Source organism: Scyliorhinus torazame, chromosome 8 (genome assembly GCF_047496885.1).
Source record: "Scyliorhinus torazame isolate Kashiwa2021f chromosome 8, sScyTor2.1, whole genome shotgun sequence".
Classification (NCBI taxonomy): domain Eukaryota; kingdom Metazoa; phylum Chordata; class Chondrichthyes; order Carcharhiniformes; family Scyliorhinidae; genus Scyliorhinus; species Scyliorhinus torazame.
Window position 1 is genome coordinate 57,679,686 of NC_092714.1, and position 23,662 is coordinate 57,703,347.

General features: G+C 49.3%; 1 protein-coding gene across 1 annotated transcript in view; it reads left to right on the forward strand.

The window, feature by feature from the left end:
- Positions 1–23,662, forward strand: part of LOC140427866 (protein maelstrom homolog) — a 96,009-nt gene that overhangs the window by 61,654 nt on the left and 10,693 nt on the right. The window contains exons 6-8 of the mRNA XM_072513671.1: positions 12,389–12,519; positions 14,007–14,061; positions 15,333–15,474. Coding sequence (XP_072369772.1) covers positions 12,389–12,519; positions 14,007–14,061; positions 15,333–15,474 — 328 coding nt within the window. The remainder of the gene's footprint in view (positions 1–12,388; positions 12,520–14,006; positions 14,062–15,332; positions 15,475–23,662) is intronic.

Here is a 23,662-nt window from a genome sequence, read left to right on the forward strand (position 1 = left end):
GAAGTGAATTCTGTGATTAATGAGGAAACGGGACCCGGGAGTATAGGACATACTTGGTGGGAGAACCTGTCAGAGATCCACAAGGAGAGCTTGGGACAAGCTCGCAAGCCGATGGCAATCGTGTCCTATTTGGCACAATTGCGAGGCACAGAGGAGGTCGTTAGGACGCTCCGTAGAGGGATAGAGGAGAGAGACAGAAGTAGTGAGGTAGACGTGAGTGAGGTAGAGATAGAGAATCGAGATCTGAAAGAGCAGTTAGCAGCAAGGGACAGCGAGGTGGATGATGCCAAGAGAGCACATCAGTCTTGTCTCACGCATTTGAACAGCTTTCAGACACAATACGATAAGGCCTACCAGGACACGCAACGTGCGGTCTTGGTAAGACAAGAAGAAGAACAGCAAGTTTGAGAAATTGCAGAAACAGTGCAATGATTTAAAAGCAGCCCTACGAGCACTCCATACTTCCACAACGGGACAAAGGCAGAGCTCCGTAGACCATGCAAAGTGTTGGAAGCAAATTGCAGAATTACAATCTCTGCTGTCCGTGCAAAATGGATTTCAGAGTACATTCGGACCAGATCAAGAAAACGGCAGGAATTGAACGAGACTGCCCATAAATACGTACATGGGAAATGTACGCAGGAAAAACCCCAGAAAAGGAAAGCGCCCCAAACCCCAACCGAACAGGCAGAACACACCCCCATGAATCCTGTGACCAAACACCGCAGGGCCGTAGGTTAACGAGAAGCAGATTTCCTTTACACAACCCCGTTAACTGTGACCCAATTACAGGACGCGTGTGGAAAAATTACACAGTTCCTGCCCACATCCGACCCCCACCAATTTTTTGCGAAAGTCAGACAACAGGCGACCATGTACGGCCTGGACGAAAAGGAGCAAGTGAAGCTCAGTTTTAAGCCTCGACCCTTCAGTCGTAGCAGCCCTTCCCGACCCACAGAATGTAGGAGGAGGCACACTCCAAGAGATGCACACAGCGATCCTTGATGCGATCGGCTTTAACAGAGGAGACCCCATAGAAAGCCTAAATAAGTGTAGGCAAAAGACGACCGAGCACCCCACAGCGTTTGCTGGACGTTTGTGGATTCACTTTACCGCAGTTTTTGGAGAGTTAGCCCGCGCCCATTTGTCCCCAGATAATATGGCCAAATGGACCCGAATTCTAGTCTCCCACGCTACAGAAGCAGGACAAAAAGCTTGTGCAAATTATGACCCCTCAGATGAGGCCCACAATGAAAAATGGGTTTTGAAGAGATTGTCCCGTGCTTGGGAGCAATCAATTGCAGGCAAAACTGCATTTATAAAGCCTGATGAAGAGCAGGTAGAAATGAACCCAGTTAAAGCACACCAGAACCCCGCATGGGTAAATGAGAGCAGGAACAGCCAACCCCAGCCCAAAGCTCAGGAATGTTATAATTGTGGACAGCTAGAACACTTTGCACGAGAGTGTCAAGCACCCCAAAAGCAGCGGAGAAGCCAACAGACAGGCACCCTAAACAAGAATAGGGCAAAGCCCATCCATAGCGTTAGCGCCCGTTCAGAGAGTACAGACATGAACGGCACCGACTGACTGTGTTCGGGCTCCCCAACTTGGGTCTGTGACACCCTTTGGGAAAAGTCCGGTAGACCGGTACTAGCAGGCTAAGTTCGGGGACAACCCATGGAATTCCTTTGGGACACGGGAGGGTCCCGCACCACACTCAATTCCTCCACGATGTTCCAGCGAGGCACGTGGCCCACAACAGACACCATTACACTCCGTGGCTTTACAGGCCATTTACAACAGGGACACATCACAGCCCCTATAGCAATACAGATAGGTAACATCACGACCAAGCACCCCGTAGTTTTAGTTGATCTGCCCCAGACAGCAGAACGTATCCTTGGGATCGATTTCATGAGCTCCCATAACCTTTCTTTTGATCCAGTGAACAAGTTTGTTTGGAAAATGGCAAAGGCAGCACGAGCCCCCGCCACGCTCACAGTAGGAGAATACGTAAATAGGATTAGCTCAGTCGGAGACATCTGGTTCGACCCTCGAGCCATTAGTGCAGACAAACCGGTTAGGGCAGTCCTGCAGGAACACAAAGCAGCATTTGCACAGCACAAGCACGACTGTGGCAGTTTGACCGGCTTTGTGAACGTTACAGGTCCCGACCCTAAACCCCAGAAGCAGTACGGATTTTCCCAGGAAGCAGAGGAAGAAATCTCCAAAGTAATAGAGAGTTTGTTGGATCAAGGCGTACTCTAATCAGTAGCCTCCACAAACAACGCACCGGTTTTTAAATCGAATTTACAGTGCAGAAGTAGGCCATTCGGCCCATCGAGTCCGCACCGGCTCCTGGAAAGAGCACCCTACCCAAGGTCCACAACTCCACCCTATCCCCACAACCCAGTAACCCCACCCAACACTAAGGGCAATTTTGGACACTAAGGGCAATTTATCATGGCCAATTCACCTAACCTGCACATCTTTAGACTGTGGGAGGAAACCAGAGCACCAGGAGGAAACACACGCACACACGGGGACAACGTGCAGTCTCCGCACAGACAGTGACCCAAGCCGGAATCGAACCTGGGACCCTGGAGCTGTGAAGCAATTGTGCTACCGTGCGGCCCCTGTCAGGAAACCGGATGGATCATGGCGACTGACCATTGATTACCGGGAGCTGAACAAAGTAACCCCAGCAGCAGACCCACCGTAGCCACGAGACCATGCTCAAACAGGGACTCCAGTCAAAAATGTTTTCGGTTTTGGACATTAGAAACGGCTTCTGGTCCATTCCATTGGCAAAAGCGTGCCAGTACAAATTCGCCGTTACATTCCAAGGGCAACAGTACACGTGGACGTGCCTTCCACAAGGCTTCCACAACATTTTTCCACAACCGACAGCTGGCAAATGGTTTAGCAAAATTTTCCCACCCCGATTGTTTGGTCCAGTATGTAGACGACTTGTTACTACAGACAGACACAAAGGGAGAGCACATTTTGCTTCTCGCCGAACTCCCAGCACTCCTAAAAGAAATTGGTTGTAAAGTCAACCCCAAGAAGGCCCAGATTCGGAAAGAAAAAGTGATTTCCTTAGGAACTGTGATCACTCATGGTAAACGCGAGATCGAGCACAAGAGAATTGACTCGATCGTCAAATTGCCCCTTCCCCACAATGTCTCAGCAAGGTCATTTTTAGGACTAGTTGGTTATTGCCGAAACCATATTGACGGTTTTGCCACTAAAGCAGCGTCCCTTTCCGAACTTCTCAAGAAGCAGGCTCTTTGGGAATGGCTTCCACAGCATACAGATGCCGTGGACGCTTTTATAAAAAAAAAAAAAGCACTCAGCACAGACCCCGCACTATAGGTCCCAGATCCACATTCCCCGTATGCTATAGAGGTAGCAAGCACCGATTGAACCCTTTCGGCCGTGCTCCTCCACGAACGCCACGACCAGTTACGCCTCATGCATGTTAGACCCCGTAGAGCAAGGATTTTCTGCCTGTGAAAGATACCTGCTCGCAGTTTTTTTGGGCAGTACAATACTTCTACATGACAGGACTCAACCCCATCACCATCCTCCCAGAACACACACCAACACAACTATTGTTAGATGGCCGACTTAAAGATGGCACAATTGGCCAAATCCGCCCATTCCCGTTGGACCCTTTTACAGGGACGGGACATCACGGTAAAGAGAACCAAAACCCACACATTCCTTGCCGAAAATCTGCAGTATGCAGGCACTCCCCATGAAGGTGAGATCATCACCACTAAACAGAACACAGGTCCATTTATTCCTAAAACACCCCCCAGGAAAACGGGTAGTACACCCCAGAGACCCCAGCCCACAGACACCTGCGCACCCTGAAGGATTTATGTGGATGGTTCATCCACCGTGCTAAACGGAAAGAGAATTACCGGTTGCGGTATATATGTAGAGGACGTGCAGGGACGCGCCCTCGATGAAATTTCTTTGAAGTTGCCAGGACACTTAGGCTCGCAGGCAGCAGAGCTGGCAGCAATTGCCTATATTGTAGACCACCCAGACTCGTTCCCGACCCCAGCAGACATCTACTCAGACAGCTTGTATGTCTGCAATAGTTTGACAAGAGTTCCTACCACTCTGGGAAACAAGAGGATTTGTTTCCGCGGGCGGTAAATCCCTACTCTCGGCCCCATTACTCCGCCATATCTTAGAGACAGCGAAGGATAGGAAATGGGGCATAATTAAGGTTCGCAGTCATCACCGTTCTCTTCTCCCCCCCCCCCCAATGTACCGTTAAAGCAGATGCCATAGCGAAGGCAGGCTCCAGGCATGTTATTTTTGGACACCTTCACAAAATGGGTGGAAGCATTTCCATCACGAACTAATACGGCCAAGACGACGGCTAAAATATTAACACACCACATCTTTACAAGATGAGGCCTCCCATGCAATATAGAGTCCGACCAAGGCTCCCATTTCACCGGATGTGTAATGAAAAACGTCCTCACGATCTTCGGCATTACACAAAAGTTCCATATACCATACCACCCCCAGTGAAGTGGTATTGTAGAACGAATGAATAGGACGTTGAAAGCCACCCTCAGGAAAATGGTTCAGCAAAATAATAGCACCTGGGATTCAGTACTCCCATTTGCTTTGATGTTTTTAAGAAACACAGTATCTACATCCACAGGTTACACCCCCCCCCCCCCCCCCCCCCCCCCCCCCCACACCCTCATGACCGGACGCCCCATGAAAGGCACTGAGTATTTACTAGGACTGGATTTGGCCAGCCCCGCAGTTACAGCCCTCACACCTGAAAATGCGGTTACACAACCAGTACAGAACATAATGGCAGCCCAACTCACCGCAGCAGTGAGACTTGGAATCGGGAAGAACAAAGAACAAAGAAAAGTACAGAAACCGAGCAAGTCTTGTTTCGACAAAACAGCGCACGCCACTGAGTTTACAATAGGGCAACAAGTTATGCTTCCCCTTTACAACCCCAGTTCATTCCTCTCCCCAAGGTTTTCCAGACCGTACTCCATTTCGGACAAAGTCAGCCCCTCAGTATATAAAATAACCTATCCCAATGGTAAGTCTGCGTGGTTTCATATAAACCAGCTCAAGGCTTACAGCTCACAGATTAACCACACACACCACATCCTGCTCGCAGCAGCAGATGAGCACGCCCCGCCCACAGATGATGTATTCCTCCCTCCCCCAACCACTTCAGCCCATCCTGAGACACAAATTCAACTCCGCCCCCAGAGGCACGACTCCGCCCCTCCCTTCCCTCAACCAGCAGCGACAGCGATCACAATTACGACAGCCACAGCACACCACGTTACAACTACACCCCTGCACCAGGCCCCACTCCCAGTGAATCTGAGCATGATTCCACAGACCCATTTGAAATCACTTGAATCAAAGCCCCAGACCCACTGCCCGACGATTACGGATTGAAGCATAGTAGCTCCAACCTGGACACACGATTCTGGCACCAAGACAATTCGTTCAGGCTCATCCGGAATGATGAGATGGACCCCAATTCGCCCCAAGCAGCTTTAGCACGATTACTACAGTCAAGAGTTTGGCAGCTGGGAGAAGGTGATGACTGAGAGTCTGACTCCCACCAAACGAATCCCTTTGCGACCCTGTTCGCTATTGAGCAGTGAGGTGTCCAGATGATGGAGAAAAAAGGAACCGATGGAGAGATGCGGTGTCCTTTCTGATGGAACCTACACCATGTTTGTTGGATGTTTGTTCGTTAGTGTTATCGTTAAGTGTTGTGTGTAAACTCGGAACGTTTTCCACGGCCCCACGTCACCACTCCTTTAACGCCCCCCAGCTGTTAATGGAACAACGTTGTCCCAGACAATAGTTCAGAGGAGCTAGTCTGTCGACAGAACCCGACTCATAGTTGCTCCTCCTAATTCGAGAGGCAGCCCCCCCCCCCCCACACCCACATTCTTACCCGTTCTTGCCAGTTGCTCAGGCAGTGGAGAAACGGCATTGGTCCTCGCCCTGCCTGAGGACTGATCTCCGCCCCCCCCTCTGGTCAGCTACGCTCTGGTAGAGCACAAACTGCATTGATCACCGCCCTACCCAGGGATTCCACCCATTTCATATCCGCCGTGGCCCTTACACACCCCATTTTGGCTCATTATGTTTGAAATTCTTTTGTTTGGTTTTGGCAACCCTTGGGTTGCTTCCCTATGCTATTTACGTCCTCAAATGTTGGGATGGTAAATCTCACAGGCTACGAGACGGCTCGCAGTACGGCAGTATTTTCTTAGGTGTCTTGTCCAAATATTCGGTTTAAAAAAAAAAAAAATAAGGGAGTCACAGATGGTGACCAATTATAAAGGGAAATTGGCAGTAAAGGACAGACAGGCAGACATACGAGATCTTAAGCAAGATAATAACAGAAATTATGCTCGTGTTCACAGAACTCCAGAAACCCAGGAACCCCAGAGGAAGACAAAGAAGTCCGACAAAGATGAAGACCGCCTTTGTGTTCACATGGATCTTAGCGGAATCCCTTCAGTTGCGCGCGGACGCTACCCCCCTGACCCCTACCACACAAACCGTAAATGTCTCTCACCCCTGTAATACACGGAACCCCGAGACAACTAGCCCAGCGACAGCTAGCAATACCCCGCCCTGGTGTGATAGGTTTATCACCTGGTACTCACTCTCATATGTAGTCGAAGGCACTCTTAGTGCTGGCGATACTTTGCAGTGTCGTGCAAATGTTTAGAGTCAGGAAATGGCGACACAGACCATATCTCTCTCGCACCCCAGTATACAGATTTAGGCCTCCCATTTTCGGATTTCATCAGACCCCGAACCCATTGGGACGGATTAAAGAGCATCCGTTTTGTTTAATGTATTCTATGGAATAAAGAGATGTAAACCTGTCTGACTGCCAGGCCAGAGAAATTTGTGTGCTGCTATTTTGTACGGTTTAAGATGTATAGATTATTTTTGGATTGTTTGTATTTTTTGGATTGTTCAAATAAGGATAGTTTATTGAGAATAGTTAGAGGTTCCAGTTTTTTTTATTTTTCTGCAATGCATATGTTAATGTCATAGCGTCCCGTAGAAATTTTTGATAATGAATGTATTTAAAATGGTTTAGGTAAAATTGTGTTGCATAGGATAGGACAGTGTAGAGCCTAAGCATGGGTGCCCCGGGGATCAGAGGATGAAGACACCATGGTAATGTGATCCTTCACGCTTCGCGTTGAGGATCACAAGGAGGGAGTGTAGCCATCTGGGATGGCCATGTCCCGATTACAAAATGGACACCTGCAAAGAATGCAGGGAAAATTGGACAATGCTAAGAAACAAGTAGGTGCAAGCTCTGTCTGTTGATTAGAACCTTAAACGCTCAGACAGGACAGAAACTACCAAACGATTTACATACTAATGAGCCATCTCCGGGGACAAAAGGGAAACATTTAGATACACAATGTTAGGACAGACTCCCTGTGGCCAGAAGAAGCTAAGACGAAGCAGACTGACCTGACGTCACCACGACACGCCCAGCGATCAGGGAACCACCCCTCTATTGGGTGGAAAATCGATAACGATGATTGGGGAAAGACCCAATTAGTTGAGGGCCAAGTTCAAGGCCCACCCCAAAAGAGCGTGAAGCCCTTTGCAGTATAAGAGGTATCGACCCAAAGGGAGAATCTTCCTCCTTTGGCTTTGGGTCTCAGCGAAGAGAGAGACCAGCCTAGCAGTTACAGCAGACCAAGTAAGTTCCAAGTCAACGCACGCTACGAGATAGACGCTCCTAGTTGCTACCCTGTAAACAGCTCAACCCAGCAGCCTCAGAACCGAGCAATGGCCATTGTTCCTCTGACTGAGTGGGTGCCCAAAGCTAAGTATAGGCTTTAGTAATAGTGGTAGTTTAGTTCGTAGAGCTTATGCATGAGTAGATTTGACTGTGTAAATAAATAAGCATTGCTTTTGAACTTACTAACTGGTGTATTGAGTCATTGATCAGTATTCGGTTCTGAACCTTGTGGCGGTGTCGAAGGATACCTGGCGACTCTTGAGCAAACGTGATTAAATCGAGCCAAATTAACCAAATGTTAGCAACAGGGTGTCTCCTGAAGGTGATAGGAGAGGATCAGACCGAGTTCATGAAGGTAAGGTGGCTATTTTCGAATGCGAGAAGGTTGTTAAATGTGATGTCGCCAGCAGAGGGAAAGGATACGGAGGTGGTTGTGGCACTGGATGCAGAGAGGGTGTTTGATTGGATGGAGTGGGGTTTTGATGGCGATCTGAGAAAGATTTGAGATCGGGCTGAGGTTTGTGGCATGGGTATGTATGGCTGTTGTTTCGGGAGCTGAGCGTGAGTGTTCGCACTAATATGAATTCGGGATGCTTTGCTCTCTGCACCGGGGTACTAGGCAGGGGTGTCCTAAGCCCTCTTGTTTGCATAGGCTATGGTCTTTGGCCACTGTGCTAAGGAGCTCGGGGGGTGTGTGGAATGGGATAGTGAGGGAGGGGGATGGAGCATTGGATATGCTGCATGTTGATGATCTGCTTCTGTACATCTCGGAGCCGAGCACATCGGTGGGAGATTATAATGGGGCTGTTCCAAAGATTTGGGTCGTTCTCGGGGTATAAATTGAACCTAGGCAAGAGTGAGTATTTTATGGTGTCCCGGGTGGGGGTGGGAGGCTGCCATATGGTATGGCGGCAACCCATTTTAGGTACTTGGTGCAGGTGGCTTGGGATTGGAGTGGACTCCGAAGGTATAATCTTACTACTTTGGTGGGGAGGGTGAAAGGCGATTTGGCAAAGTGGGACAACCTCCCTCTGTCGTTGACGAGTCGGATGCAGTCAGTTAAAATGAATGTGTTACTGCGATTTTTGTTCCAATTTCAGTGCCTGTATGTTTTTCTATTGGCATCTTTCTTCAAGGAGGTGGATAAATGGGGGGGAGGGGAGAGAGAGAAGAGGAGTGGGGGTCCTAAATCCTCCCAAACTTACTGTACTATTACTGGGCGGCGAACGCAGCAAAGCTGCTGGGCTGGCGGGTGTGAGGGAATCATGGGTTCGAGCCGGGGATGATGGATATGAGGTTTCGGAGATGGAAGGAGAGGGGGATTAAGGAAATTAAAAATCTGTTTCTTGGGCGATCTGCAAGCTTGGAGGAGCTGGGAGAGAAGTAAGGACTGGCTTTGGAATAGGAGGAAGTGTTGGGTACCTGCATGTTTGAGAGTTTGCAAGGAAGGTCTTCCCAATAACATCAGCCTCCTCGCTATTTGAGGCGGTACTGTTGGGGGGGGGGGGGGGGGGGGTTTGAAGAAGGGGGTGGTATCGGTGATTTATGGGAGGATTCTGGAGGAGGGTAGGGTGTCCATGGGGGGGGGGGGGGGGGGTGAAATGGGAGGAAGAGCTGGGTGGGGGTGTGATGGAAGAGGGACTCTGGTGTGAGGGACGGGTGAATGCCTCCACCTCGTGCGCGAGGTTAGGGCTGATACAGCTGAAGGTCGTACCTAGGGTGCACCTCACAAAATCAAGGGTGAGACGGCTGTTTGAGGGGGTGGAGGGCAGCACGGTAGCACAGTGGTTAGCAGGGCAGCACAGTAGCATAGTGGTTAGCACAGTTGCTTCACAGCTCCAGAGTCCCAGGTTCAATTCCCGGCTTGGGTCACTATCTGTGCGGAGACTGCATGTTCTCCCCGTCTCTGCGTGGGTTTTCCTCCGGGTGCTCTGGTTTCCTCCCACAGTCCAAAGATGTGCAGTTTAGGGGGATTGGCTATGATAAATTGCCCTTAGTGTCCAAAATGGTTAGGTTGGGTTATGAGGATAGGGTGGAGGCATGGGCTTGGGTGCTCTTACCAAGAGTCGGTACAGACTAGATGGGCCAAATGGCCTCCTTCTGCATTGTAGATTCTATGTTTGTGAGTGGTGTAGGAGGGGGCCAACAAATCATGTTCATATGTTTTGGTCCTGCCCGAAGCTGGAAAGTTATTGACTAATGGTATTTAGCACTGTCTCGGAGCTGTTGCATATGGATGTGGAGCCTTGTCCCTGTTGCTAACTTTCTCCTTGGTTCAATTGCTCGGTTTTATTACCTTTGCTCTCGAGTCGCCAGGCATCTTTATGATACCGCCACGAGGTTCAAGTCCGAGTAATGATCAATAACCCAGTACACGGATTAGTAAGATTCAAATCAAAGCACATTTATTATACTTTGTTATGCTGCTGGTCGCTGGTATCGATGTTGTCTGGCCTTTTCAGAGGTAAAGACAGAAACCAGTAGCTGAAAGTTTGCTGTGTATATGTTGGCTGACTTTCCCATCAGCCTTTGCCGTTCGCCATTTTAAATTGGGAGTTGGCCAATTTAGGTGGCTACATCCCCTAGACGCCATTTCCGGGATGTCGGACTGGGCCAAGTTGCAGGCGGGTGTGGGGGCAGACGTTTCAGTCTTTGCCTCGCTATCGCTTGTAGGCAGGTCCTGCTGGAGTTTTGGACCCTGGAGAAGGTGAAGTTTCAGCTGGGGGGGGGGGGCGAAGGAGGGGTTCTACAATTCTTGGTGTTTGATTATCATGCAGTCCCGGGAGTTGGTTGCCGTTGCATGCTAAGGGGGGGGGGGGGGGCTTGTTTGTTTTTTTGTTTTTGATTTACGAGTCCAATGTTTTATGTCTGACATTGGTGAGGTTTTGTTGTTTTTTCAGTCGTGAAAATATGGTGAATAAAAATATATTTTTAAAAAATTCGACCCCCAGTCCATGCGCTGTAACAAAAGCTTCTGCTTCCTCCGGAGTATCGAAGTAATGGCGCTTAGACCCGAAAGTAGCAGGCAGCCTCACATGGTACACCATTCCAAACCTCACTCCACTCTTGTACAACGCCACCTTGGCTTTATTAAAGGCCACCCAAGGGCGGCGCCGTGGCACAGTGGTTAGCACTGCTGTCTCACAGCACTGAGGACCCAAAGTTCAATCCTGACCCCGGGTCACTGTCCACGTCTCCCCTTGTCTGCGTGTTTCTCACCCCCACAACCCAAAGATGTACAGGATAGGTGGATTGACCATGCTAAATTGCCCCTTAATTGTAAAAATAAAATTAAAGGCCACTCATTCCGTTGCCAGCTCTGCAAGGAGATCTTGATATATTCTGACATAGCTTTCTTCTCATCTCAGGTCACAATTCACCTTGGCCCTCAGGACCCACTCCTTCCCCTGGAAGCTATGGAAGCTGGCTGTAACCTCTCGTGGTGGCTCGTTCGCCCGAGGCTTCTGCCGGTGTGAACAGTGGGCCACATCCAACTCTGGAGGTGTTGTCAGTAGCTCCTCCCTCACCATTTTATTGAATATCTTCAAAAAGTATGCAGTTGGATTCGGGCCCTCCGACACCCCCAACAGCCCTGAGGTTTTGCCTCCTCGACTGATTCTCCAGGTCATCTACCTTCGCCCTCCGATTCTTCTTCTTTTCTGCCACCATCAAGATCTCCACCTCCAGCGAGCTGATTTTATTGCTGTGCCTCGACAAAGCCTCCTCCACCACTTTCAACACCTCTGCTTGTTCCTTTACAGCCTCCAAGGACGTCTCCAACTTCTCATGAACAGGACCCAACAACACCTCAAATGACTGGCACAGTGTCGAGAATCACTGCATTGCCTCTCGAAATGCTTCTCAAATTGTTTCTCGAACTCGATGGCCAATACCCCCGTTAGCATATCTACCGTGATCGGGGCAACCAGCTGTTCGACATGCCACCGCTATCTTCCCTGCTGAGGCTTGACACAAAGCCTCCCAAGTCAGGTGAAGAATTTCCAATCACAGACTTTTTAGTTGTGGACCTTTTTGAAATCCTTCTCTAGAATCCCCCCACTTTCTTCTGAAGAGATTGTCCAACAAAAATCCCTGGGAACCAGGCAAAAAGGGCCAAAAACAAGTACCCTGGCGGGAGCTACCTATCCTCATGCCATCACCGGTATTACTTGCCTTTCCCTCTACAGTATTCTATGCAAGCTCTCTTGGTTTAACTCTTTTACTAATTTCTGACTAATCGGCCTTATTCTAACTTCAGTATCTTTTTTGAACTTGAAAGCTCTTGGCTGTTTCTGTCTACCTTGTCTCATAGATCATTTTAGATGTGGGACCAAAATTTGAATAATTAATTTTGGCAGTGCTGTCTTCAAAGTCAGGTTTTCATTTAAGTGCCAAAGGTCGATTGGAAATGGTCAAAACACATATATTTTAAAATTATAAAAGTATTCAGTTCATTGTGAATAGATGGGAAAAACAAGAACAAATTCACAGAAGGAATCTTTGCTAAGATGTTGTTAACTAAATCTAGTTGATGCTTGTATAAAATTAATTTATTACAATTAAAAATGAATTTTCTTTGTTAGGTGATGCCACTCATAAAATCCCACTTGCAAACTTTGAACTTGCTACTTCCAATTACCGTGAGATCGTTCAGCGATTCTTTACTTTTCTGAGGTCAGCACAAAGCAGTGGTTTCCTTCCAGTTTACTGCAAGGTAATAGTGATATAATTTTGTATGGCAAAATTCCACTTTTACTTTAGGAAGTTCCTAAGTTGCTGTACGGGAGAGGGACATATAATTGCAATCATCATCATTGGTCCTTGGTAGCCTGAAGAAAGTCATGGGGGAAACATATTGGTGTAAAGAAATGTTAACTGCCAGACAAATATTAAACAAGATTATCTGTAGTTTTGCAAAAGTTTATTTCAATTATACTTAATGAGCATGATTTAACAGCCGCGGTACACCCTGGGAGGATCCGTGCTGGCCGGTTAGATCACGGGAGAGGCCCAAATCGGGAACCTCGCCAGGCGCTGAGCGGTTTGTGATCGAACTGACCCTCTCCGTTGACTGGACCTGGATCCCGCCTAGACATGCTTAAAGCTAATTGAAGCCAATAAAGGGTAATCTCTACTTATTTATGAGATGGAAGCCCGATATAACTGGCTCCCCAGTGAGGTCACACAGGCGCTGATTAGTACTGTCCCCACAAACGTGGACCAGGCGTCAGGCCATTGGCGACCCCTGGGTGGTCAGGAACTGGGTGGGGTGGCACCGTGGCTCTTCCTCTGCTACCTGGGCACCTTGGTGCTGACACCCTGGCACTATCAGTGTCTGGGTGGGACTGTCCGGGTGACCCCATAGTGGGATGTCCTGACTTGAATAGTATGGGGTAATACCCATGGGTGTGGGTGTGATGTTGCTTGTAGATGGGGGGTGTGGGGACCTTCAAGCTCACTTAAAGATCTTGACACCCTTTCAAAATATTGGCCCGATCTTTGAGCAGCTGGTCTAGCCAGCAAGTTCAGCTCACCAGTGATGAAAATAATTCTGTGCGGGCTAGACTGGAGGGAAACTCCCCAGGGCTCGAAAAAGTGACTAAGTGTGGTTAGATAGCAGTGGGGAACACACCAACAATAGCCGGGAGAAACTCCCAACCAAACCCGCCTGAAAAGAAAGACACTTTAAACTTTTCCGTTAGATCGTGCCTATCATATATTGACATATTTTGAGAGCCATGAGATGCTAAGGTCAGTCAACAAGTTTTTAAAACCTGAAGAATTTTTAAAAATTGAAGTAACTACAGAATAAAACTTAGCTTCTAGTTTCTTTACATATCATTCTTTAATTCCCCTACCTACTATTACCACTCGTTTAACATCGTAGTGCAACAGAAAAGTGCAGGAATTGCACTGTCTTAAATTTCTAATGAAAGTAAAAGATTTTAGTGATATCCTAAATTACACAGCACACACTCTCAAACTGGGGGAAAATCATTGCATTCACATTTTAGTCATTAGCTGAATGGTGGAGAAGTCTTGAGTAGCTCTAACTTATTTATATATATTCCATTGGTAGTAGTCATGACAAAGAATGAACACTGCTCCACCAGCATAGAAAGGCTATTCATGTATTAGCATATCATAATTGTTTTAACAATCATCTCTTTAAAATTGAAATTTGTTTATTTTCAATTCTAGTTGACTGAGTGCTTCAGAGTGAATTGGTGTCTGAACTGGTTAGCCAGCAAAGCAGGTACATTGCTTATCATTTTTCTTACCAGTTTATTTTTAAAGCAAGTCTGAGACTGGTATATTAATCATGGTGAACAAAAAGACAGTAGGATTTTCCTGAGACTCAATTTTGTTGTTATTATTGAATTTGCAATTTCAACATAAAAACATCTGTCTTGGGAAAGCTTGTACTACTTAATTGTAGGTGTGGGAGTATTTCATGTGAGGAATTAAACTGGAAATTATATATTTGAATGATGTGCATTGTGAGTTCGAGAATATAAACTGCCAGATGATAAAGATGAGTATAATGAATTGTCTAATTGCTGAATCCCTGATATTTTATATATAAAGTAAAAAGGAGATGCTAATATTGTACGTTAATGATGCTTCAATTTCTGTGTCAAGGTTCAGAAATACAGAAAAATCTAGTTTTGAGAACACTGATCTGAAATTTTACAAGTGTAAGACCACCTCATTGGCCAACACTAGCTTACTATGTCAAACCATCTATCGGGACTTCATTTGAATCTTTACAAGATCCAGAGGGTTCTCGGGACCATACATTTCTAGTGCTGATAAAAACATAGTCACGACGTTACTGACAGTAAAACAATTTCACCAGCCTTCAACCAATGACGGAAATGTGCTGTGCAACTTGGGACATCATTATAATTTTTTTTATTAGAGTCAAACTGTAAAAATTGACAAAATTAGATGAGCATACTTTCTTTTGACATACTCCTCCATTTTTAGTGGAAACAAATTATTCGATGGCTGAATCTTCACTTCTAAAATTCATGCTTAACCTGGCTACATAGAACCGTTTAATGTAGAAAAATGTCCCATAATGCATCTTGCAAGGAATTAATCATAACCAGACCAAAGAAAAAAAGACTGAGCCGTGATCTGAAGTGTGGCCAAAGGAGTGGGTTTTAAAGAAAGATCTTAAATAGAGGTGGGCATGGGGGAATTAAAGGAGTGGATTCTAGTTCATGGGGACTTGGTGACGAAAGGGTTGCCAGTGGTGAATTGAAAGGTAAGAGATGGTTTGGCTACCAAGGCACTCCCATTCAGTTGACCAGGGTGCTTCCAGTGTCCAAAATTGATGTAATTCATTCTTAACTGTTGCAAAGTGCCTTTTATGAATGCAATCTGCCTACAGTTGCCAAAAATTCACAGAATATCCTATATTTGTGCTTTTCCCATAGAAGTAATAGGGATGGCAGAGATAATGCTCCATTGTTGTCTTCAGAATTAGTCAAATTCTAATTTTCTAAATTTTTATAATAGGTTGTAGCATTCCAGTGAATGTTTTTGAGCTAGAAGAACTGATAGAGAAACTTTACGAGCACAAACTAAAAGAAAAACCTTCCAAAGCCAGTATGGAGCGAATGCTGGAAGTAATGGTTTATGATTATGCCACTAATACTAGGTAAGTACACCTTTTTATAAAATATATATGGATGTAAGCAATGATAGCTTGAAGGAAATCTATTCAACCAGGTATATGATGCTACATGCATATGGTTATTGACTGCTGGTCTTGTGCAGTCCTAACTTTTATTCACAATTTGTGAAAAATTATAAACATGGAGCATTATTTTCTAAAATTAAGATCTGATTTTTCTAACACAGATTACGTGACAGGAATAGATCTCTTAATTCAGCAAAAGAATTGGTTAGCCAGAGAGTGAAAATACAGGATATATGAACCCCAGTCTCTTTGAAGATCAAATAAATGAATAAGTTGTGTAAAGCTGCTGGACTTTATAAAACTCTCACTATTTAAGGATCAGATTAATCCCACTTTCTGATCCATGTCACAAACAAACTTTCTCAAAATCTCTTTGTTTCTGTACATAGCTGGGGAGAATGACACCCCAGTTCTATTTGTGATCTTCCCAGTGATTTGTACAAAGTCATACATTCCATTTCCCTTCCATAAACAAATCGCGTAATTATCTTGATTCCACTTAATGCTGCATTTGTTATCCTTCATTGCCTCATTAGCTACTAAATTGATCTAAATATTGAAATGGTGGAGTGCAGAGTTTCTGTTGAGATTGTCTCGACACCAGACTAGTTTTCACCAAGACCTTGCAAATTCTCTGACTCTGTAAGGAAGTACAATGAGCTTGGTTTTGGTGGGTTGGTGGCTGGAGCAAGCCCCAGAGTACAGAAGAAGACACTGTAGCGCACAATGACTTACGAGAGAGACGAGTAGAGGTGAAGTCGATGAGGCTTTATTAAGCGAGACTTGTCCCCAGCAGTTCAGCAACAGAATGGAGCGGCAGGGAGAAGCTCGGGTTCTTATACTCCGCCTTCAGGGCGGAGCCAGGAGTCAACAGCCAACCAGGACCCGGGATCTGTCAGCCAATAGCATCACGGCTTCACAGTCCCACATGACCCCTAATACATACTGCCACATTCACCCCTTGTTAAAAATGAACCCGGCGGGGTGGTGGTTCGCATGGTGGTAGGGGTTTACAAGGCTCCAACTGGGCTATGTACAAGGTTTGTGAAACTATTTACAATATTAGTAAGAGAAATTTTTTTTGTTACAGTCCAACAACATTCTTGGTGTCACGCCGATGCCACGAGTCGAGCGGGCGGTCTGGTCTTCCTCGTCGATCGCCTCAGCCCCGGTGGTGGTGCAGGTGCTTGTTCCGGCGTTGTCGTCTCCGGGAGCGTTTCGGTGTTTGTTCCTGTTTCACTCCTGGGCGGGCACGGGAGGACGACCGATCCTCCCGGGAAGGGGGCGGTCGCGGGGTGCGCCGGTGGCAGGGAGGGGATGATCGGTGTCGGGGGGGGGTGTGCGTGTTGCCGGCGGGTGCCAGGTCTCTCAGGGAGACCGTGTCCTGTCGGCCGTCGGGGTACACCACGGAGGCGTACTGCGGGTTCGCGTGGAGGAGGTGAACCCTCTTGACCAACGGGTCCGACTTGTGCGCCCGCACATGTTTCCGGAGCAAGATGGGTCCTGGGGCCGCCAGCCAGGTCGGCAGCGACGTTCCGGAGGAGGACTTCCTGGGGAAGACAAGGAGGCGCTCATGAGGCGTTTGGTTAGTGGTGGTACACAGCAGCGACCGGATGGAGTGGAGAGCGTCCAGGAGGACCTCCTGCCACCGGGAAACTGGGAGATCCCTGGACCGTAGGGCCAGTAGGACGGTCTTCCAGACCGTGCCATTCTCCCTCTCTACTTGCCCGTTCCCCCGGGGGTTGTAGCTGGTCGTCCTGCTCGAGGCTATGCCCTTGCTGAGCAGGAACTGGCGCAGCTCGTCACTCATGAAGGAGGACCCCCTGTCGCTATGGATATATGCGGGGCAACCGAACAGTGTGAATATGGTGCCAAGGGCTTTAATGACTGTGGCCGCTGTCATGGGGCAGGGGATGGCGAAGGGGAAACGGGAGTACTCGTCCACCACGTTCAGGAAGTATGCGTTGCGGTTGGTGGAGGGGAGGGGCCCTTTGAAATCCAGACTGAGGCGTTCAAAGGGGGGGGAAGCCTTGATCAGGTGCGCTCTATCCGGCCTGGAAAAGTGCGGTTTGCACTCTGCGCAGATGTGGCAGTTCCTGGTGACTGTACGGACCTCCTCCACAGAGTAGGGGAGATTGCGGGACTTTATGAAATGGTAGAACCGAGTGACCCCCGGGTGGCAGAGGTCCTCGTGGAGGGCTTGGGGACGGTCTATTTGTGCGTTGGCACATGTGCCGCGGGATAGGGCATCGGACGGCTCGTTCAGCTTTCCGGGACGGTACAAGATCTCTTAGTTGAAGGTGGAGAGCTCGATCCTCCACCTTAAGATCTTGTCATTTTTAATTTTGCCCCGCTGTGCATTATCGAACATGAAGGCTACCGACCGTTGGTCGGTGAGGAGAGTGAATCTCCTGCCGGCCAGCTAATGCCTCCAATGTCGCACAGCTTCCACTATGGCTTGGGCTTCCTTTTCCACTGAGGAGTGGCGGATTTCTGCGGCGTGGAGGGTCCGGGAGAAAAAGGCCACGGGTCTGCCCGCTTGGTTAAGGGTGGCCGCCAGAGCTACGTCGGATGCATCGCTCTCGACCTGGAAGGGGAGGGACTCGTCGATGGCGCGCATCGTGGCCTTTGCGATATCCGCTTTGATGCGGCTGAAGGCCTGGCGAGCCTCTGTCGACAGGGGGAAGGTAGTGGTGTGTATTAGCGGGCGGGCCTTGTCTGCATACTGGGGGACCCACTGGGCGTAATATGAAAAGAACCCCAGGCAACGTTTCAGGGCTTTGGAGCAGTGGGGGAGGGGAAATTCCATAAGGGGGCGCATGCGTTCGGGGTCGGGGCCTATTATCCCATTGCGCACTACGTATCCCAGGATGGCCAACCGGTTTGTGCTAAAAACGCACTTTTCCTCGTTGTATGTGAGGTTCAAGGCGTTAGCGGTCTGGAGGAATTTGTGGAGGTTGGCGTTGTGGTCCTGCTGATCGTGGCCGCAGATGGTTACATTGTCGAGATACGGGAACGTGGCCTGCAACCCGTGCTGGTCAACCATTCGGTCCATCTCCCGTTGGAAGACCGAGACACCGTTCGTGACACCAAAAGGGACCCTTAGGAAGTGGTATAGACGCCCGTCTGCCTCGAAGGCTGTGTACTTGCGGTCACCTGGGCAGATGGGGAGCTGGTGGTAGGCGGACTTGAGGTCCACGGTGGAGAAAACCTTATACTGGGCAATCCGATTTACCATGTCGGATATGCGGGGGAGAGGGTACGCATCTAGCTGTGTGTACCTGTTGATGGTCTGGCTATAGTCTATGACCATCCTTTGCTTTTCCCCGGTCTTTACTACTACCACCTGGGCTCTCCAGGGACTATTGCTGGCCTGGATTATGCCTTCCTTCAGCAACCGCTGGACTTCAGACCGAATAAGTATCCGGTCCTGGGCGCTGTACCGTCTGCTCCTAGTGGCGACGGGTTTGCAATCCGGGGTGAGGTTTGCAAACAAGGACGGCGGTTCAACCTTGAGGGTTGCGAGGCCGCAGATAGTGAGTGGGGGTATTGGGCCGCCGAATTGAAATGTTAGGCTCTGCAGGTTACACTGGAAATCTAATCCCAGTAATGTGGGCGCGCAGAGTTGGGGAAGGACGTAGAGCCTGTAGTTTTTAAACTCCCTCCCTTGCACCGTTAGGTTCGCGATGCAGAACCCTTTGATCTCTACGGAGTGGGATCCTGCAGCTAGGGAAATCTTTTGCGTACTTGGATGGATGGTCAGAAAACAGCGTCTTACCGTGTCGGGGTGAATGAAACTTTCGATGCTCCCGGAGTCGATCAGGCATGATGTCTCGTGTCCGTTGATCAGCACCGTTGTTGTCGTCGTCTGGAGCGTCCGGGGCCATGATTGATCCAGCGTCACCGAAGCCAGTCGTGGTCGTAGTGTCTCGGCGTCTTCTTCGGACCCCGTGGAGCCGTCTATGCTGGGGTCCTTTGTTGTCATCCAAGATGGCGGCGTCCATGAATCGCACGCGGCCGGGAGTGGACAAAATGGCCGACCCATGGATAGCACCTGGTCGGGGGTGGACAAAATGGCCGCCCCCATGAATCGCACGTGGCTGGGGAGTCACAAGATGGCGGCGCCCATCCTCCCCTCGTGGTGCCCGGGACCCAAAATGGCGGCGCCCGCGGGTCGCACATGAGGCGCTGGGGGGGGGTTGGGGAGCATTTGGGATGTGCTGGGCTCGTTCTTCTCCGGGGATTGCGGTGACCCCCCCGGGACCGGCACACAGCCGCGTAATGGCCCTTCTTGTCGCAGCTTTTGCAAATAGCTGCACGGGCCGGGCAGCGCTGCCGGGGGTGTTTCGCTTGCCCGCAGAAATAGCAGCAGGCCCCCCCCCGGGATGATCTGGCGCTTTAACCGCGCAAGCCTGTGAGGGGGGGGAGGGGGTTTGTCGCGACGGGGGTCCGCGGAGCCCAAGGGGCTGCCGCGCGGTCGGGGCCGTAGGCGCGGGCGTTTTGCGAGGCCACATCTAGGGAAGCTGCAAGGGCCCGTGCCTCAGAGTCCTAGCGACTCTCTTTCTAAAAGTCTTTGGCAGATTTGGGGAGAATTCATACCTGCCACAAACGCATCGCGAATTAGCATGTACGTGTGTTCAATCGCGTTCACCGGCGGGCAGCTGCAGCCCCGTCCCAAAATTAGCAGCGCGGCGTAGAATTCCTCTAACGATTCTCCGGGACTTTGCCGTCTCGTTGCGAGTTGGTAGCATGCGTAGACCTGGTTCACGGGGTGAACGTAGATGCTCTTCAGTGCGGCGAGCGCCGTCGGGAAATCCTCTGCGTCTTCTATGAGAGGGTAAATTTCCGGGCTTACCCTCGAATGCAGGACCTGCATTTTCTGGTCTTCTGTGATCCGGCCGGGGGCCGTTCGGAGGTAGCCTTCAAAACAAGCTTGCCAGTGTTTAAAAACTGCTGCCGAGTTCGCTGCGTGAGGGCTGATCCGCAGGCATTCCGGGGCGATCCGGAGCTCCATAGTCCTTTTAAGCTCGCTTAATAAATTGTAGCGCACAATGACTTACGAGAGAGACAAGTAGAGATGAAGTCGATGAGGCTTTATTAAGCGAGACTTGTCCCCAGCAGTTCAGCAACAGAATGGAGCGGCTGGGAGAAGCTCGGGTTCTTATACTCCGCCTTCAGGGCGGAGCCAGGAGTCAACAGCCAACCAGGACCCGGGATCTGTCAGCCAATAGCATCACGGCTTCACAGTCCCACATGACCCCTAATACATACTACCACAGACACTAATATGGGAATATGCACATATCCACACTTATGCTGATCTGTTCAAAATGGTGTCATGTCAATGCTGTACAAATGCAGATAATTGACCTGTATTGTTGAACGTAACTGTGCTTATTTATTCATAAAATACTACCTGCCCCGTTCAAAGAGCTGTAAAAACAATCTTGCAATTAAAACTGCTCCGTATAGTGCTGTCACCACCAAGAGCTCAAATTGTCACGAGGACAAACAATACCTGCTTCCATTTTAAGACTAGGGAAGTTGATGAAGAAGCAAATGGTGAGGCACAGAGCAGTGATGAGGTGGGTAGCAGTAGAGACATGGAGTTGATGGGCCTACTGGTACATGGTGGCATTCCAGTAAGTACACCTACTGATTTCACGGGCATGTTTTCAGAATGATGGTTGCTATACCAGCAGGATTATATTAATGAGTCACTTACCACCTTCTGTACAAGAATGAAAGATGGCCAGGATAGAGTGGATAGGTTTAACATGAGATATGTACTGCCTTTTAGTAATGTTTTTATTAAAATATGTTTATTCAGAATTTTTCAACAAAAATTTTCAACCATTCAAACCCCGGCCCCCGTAACAAAAAGAAAGAAAAAAGTAACAGAGCAAGACATAAACATATCATTCCAACATAATACAGAACTTGTACAATGGGTTCCTCCCACACATATTGACTTTCCCGTATGTTTATGTTTTTCCTTTCTCAAGTGCCCTGAGGAAAATCCCCCCCTCCCTCCCTGGGTTGCTGCTGCTGCTGACCGACCTCCATCTAACGCTCCGCGAGATAGTCTAGGAACGGTTCCCACCGCCTGAAGAACCCCTGCGCAGACCCTCTCAAGGAAAACTTTATCCTTGCCAGTTTGATGAACCCTGCCATGTTGTTTATCCAGGCTTCCACACTGGGGGGCTTTGCGTCTTTCCACAATAGCAAGATCCTCCGCTGGGCTACCAGGGATGCAAAGGCCAGGATACCGCCTCTTTCGCCTCCTGCACTCCCGGCTCGTCCACCACTCCAAATAATGCTAGCCCCCAACTTGGCTTGACCTGGATTTTCACCACCTTAGACATAGTCCTCGCAACACCCCTCCAGAACCCATCCAGTGCCGGGCACAACCAGAACATATGGGCGTGATTCGCCGGGCTTCCAGAGCACCTCCCATATCTGTCCTCCACCCCAAAGAACCTACTCAGCCTCGCCCCTGTCATATGCACTCTGTGAATAACCTTAAACTGTATCAGGCTAAGCCTGGCACACGAGGAAGAGGAATTAACCCTACTTAGGGCATCAGCCCACAGACCCTCTTCAATCTCCTCCCCCAACTCCTCCTCCTATTCGCCCTTCATCTCCTCTACCAAAGCCTCCTCCTCTTCTTTCATCTCCTGATATATCGCCGACACCTTGCCCTCTCCGACCCATACCCCCGAAATCACCCTGTCCTGAATTCCCTGTGCCGGAAGCAACGGGAATTCCCTCACCTGCCGCCTCACAAACACCCTCACTTGCATGTACCTGAAAACGTTTCCCGGGGGTAGCCCAAACTTCTCCTTCAGCGCCCCTAGGCTCGCAAACGTCCCATCGATGAACAGGTCCCCCATTCTTCTAATCCCTGCCCAATGCCAGCTCTGAAACCCCCCGCCCATCCTTCCTGGGACAAACCGATGGTTATCTCTGATCGGGGACCACACCGAGGCTCCCATCGCACCCTTGTGTCGTCTCCACCGCCCCCAGATCTTTAGCGTTGCCGCCACCACCGGACTCGTGGTGTACCTTTGTCGGCGAGAGCGGCAGCGGTGCCGTCACCAGCTCCCTCAGGCTCGTGCCCCTGCAGGACGCCATCTCCAACCTCTTCCATGCCGCCCCCTCTCCCTCCCATCACCCACTTACAGATCATCGCCACGTTGGCTGCCCAATAGTAGCCACCCAGATTTGGCAACGCCAGCCCTCCTCTATCTCTACTACGCTCCAGAAACCCCCCTCCTTACCCTCGGGATCTTGTTTGCCCACACAAAACCCATAATGCTCCTGCCTACCCTCTTAAAAAAAGGCCTTGGTGATCATAATTGGAAGGCACTGGAACACAAAAAGAAACCTAGGGAGGACCATCATTTTAATCGACTGTACTCTGCCCGCTAGCGAGAGTGGCAACATGTCCCATCGTTTGAAGTCGTCCTCCATCTGCTCCACCAGCCGCGTCAAATTAAGTTTATGCAGGGTTCCCCAACTCCTAGCTATTTGGATCCCCAAGTACCGAAAGCTCCTTTCCGCTCTCCTCAACGGTAGGTCGTCTATCCCTCTTCCCTGGTTCCCTGGATGCACCACGAAGAGCTCACTTTTCCCTACATTGAGCTTATAGCCCGAGAAGTCCCCAAACTCCCTTAGGATCTGCATGACCTCCACCATCCCCTCCACTGGATCCGCCACTACAACAACAGGTCGTCTGCATACAGCGACACTCGATGCTCCTCTCTCCCTCGGACCACCCCCCTCCATTTCCTGGACTCCCTTAATGCCATGGCTAAAGGTTCAATTGCTAATGCAAACAACAGGGGGGACAGGGGGCACCCCTGCCTCGTCCCTCGATACAGCCGAAAATACTCCGACCTCCGCCGATTCATAACCACACTCGCCACCGGGGCTCTATATAGGAGCTTAACCCAACTGATAAACCCCTCCCCAAAGCCAAACCTCCGCAACACTTCCCAGAGATACTCCCACTCTACTCGGTCAAAGGCCTTCTCTGCGTCCATAGCTGCCACTATCTCCGCCTCTCCCTCCACCGATGGCATCATTATCACGTTTAGGAGCCTCCACACATTGGTGTTTAGCTGCCTGCCCTTTACAAATCCCG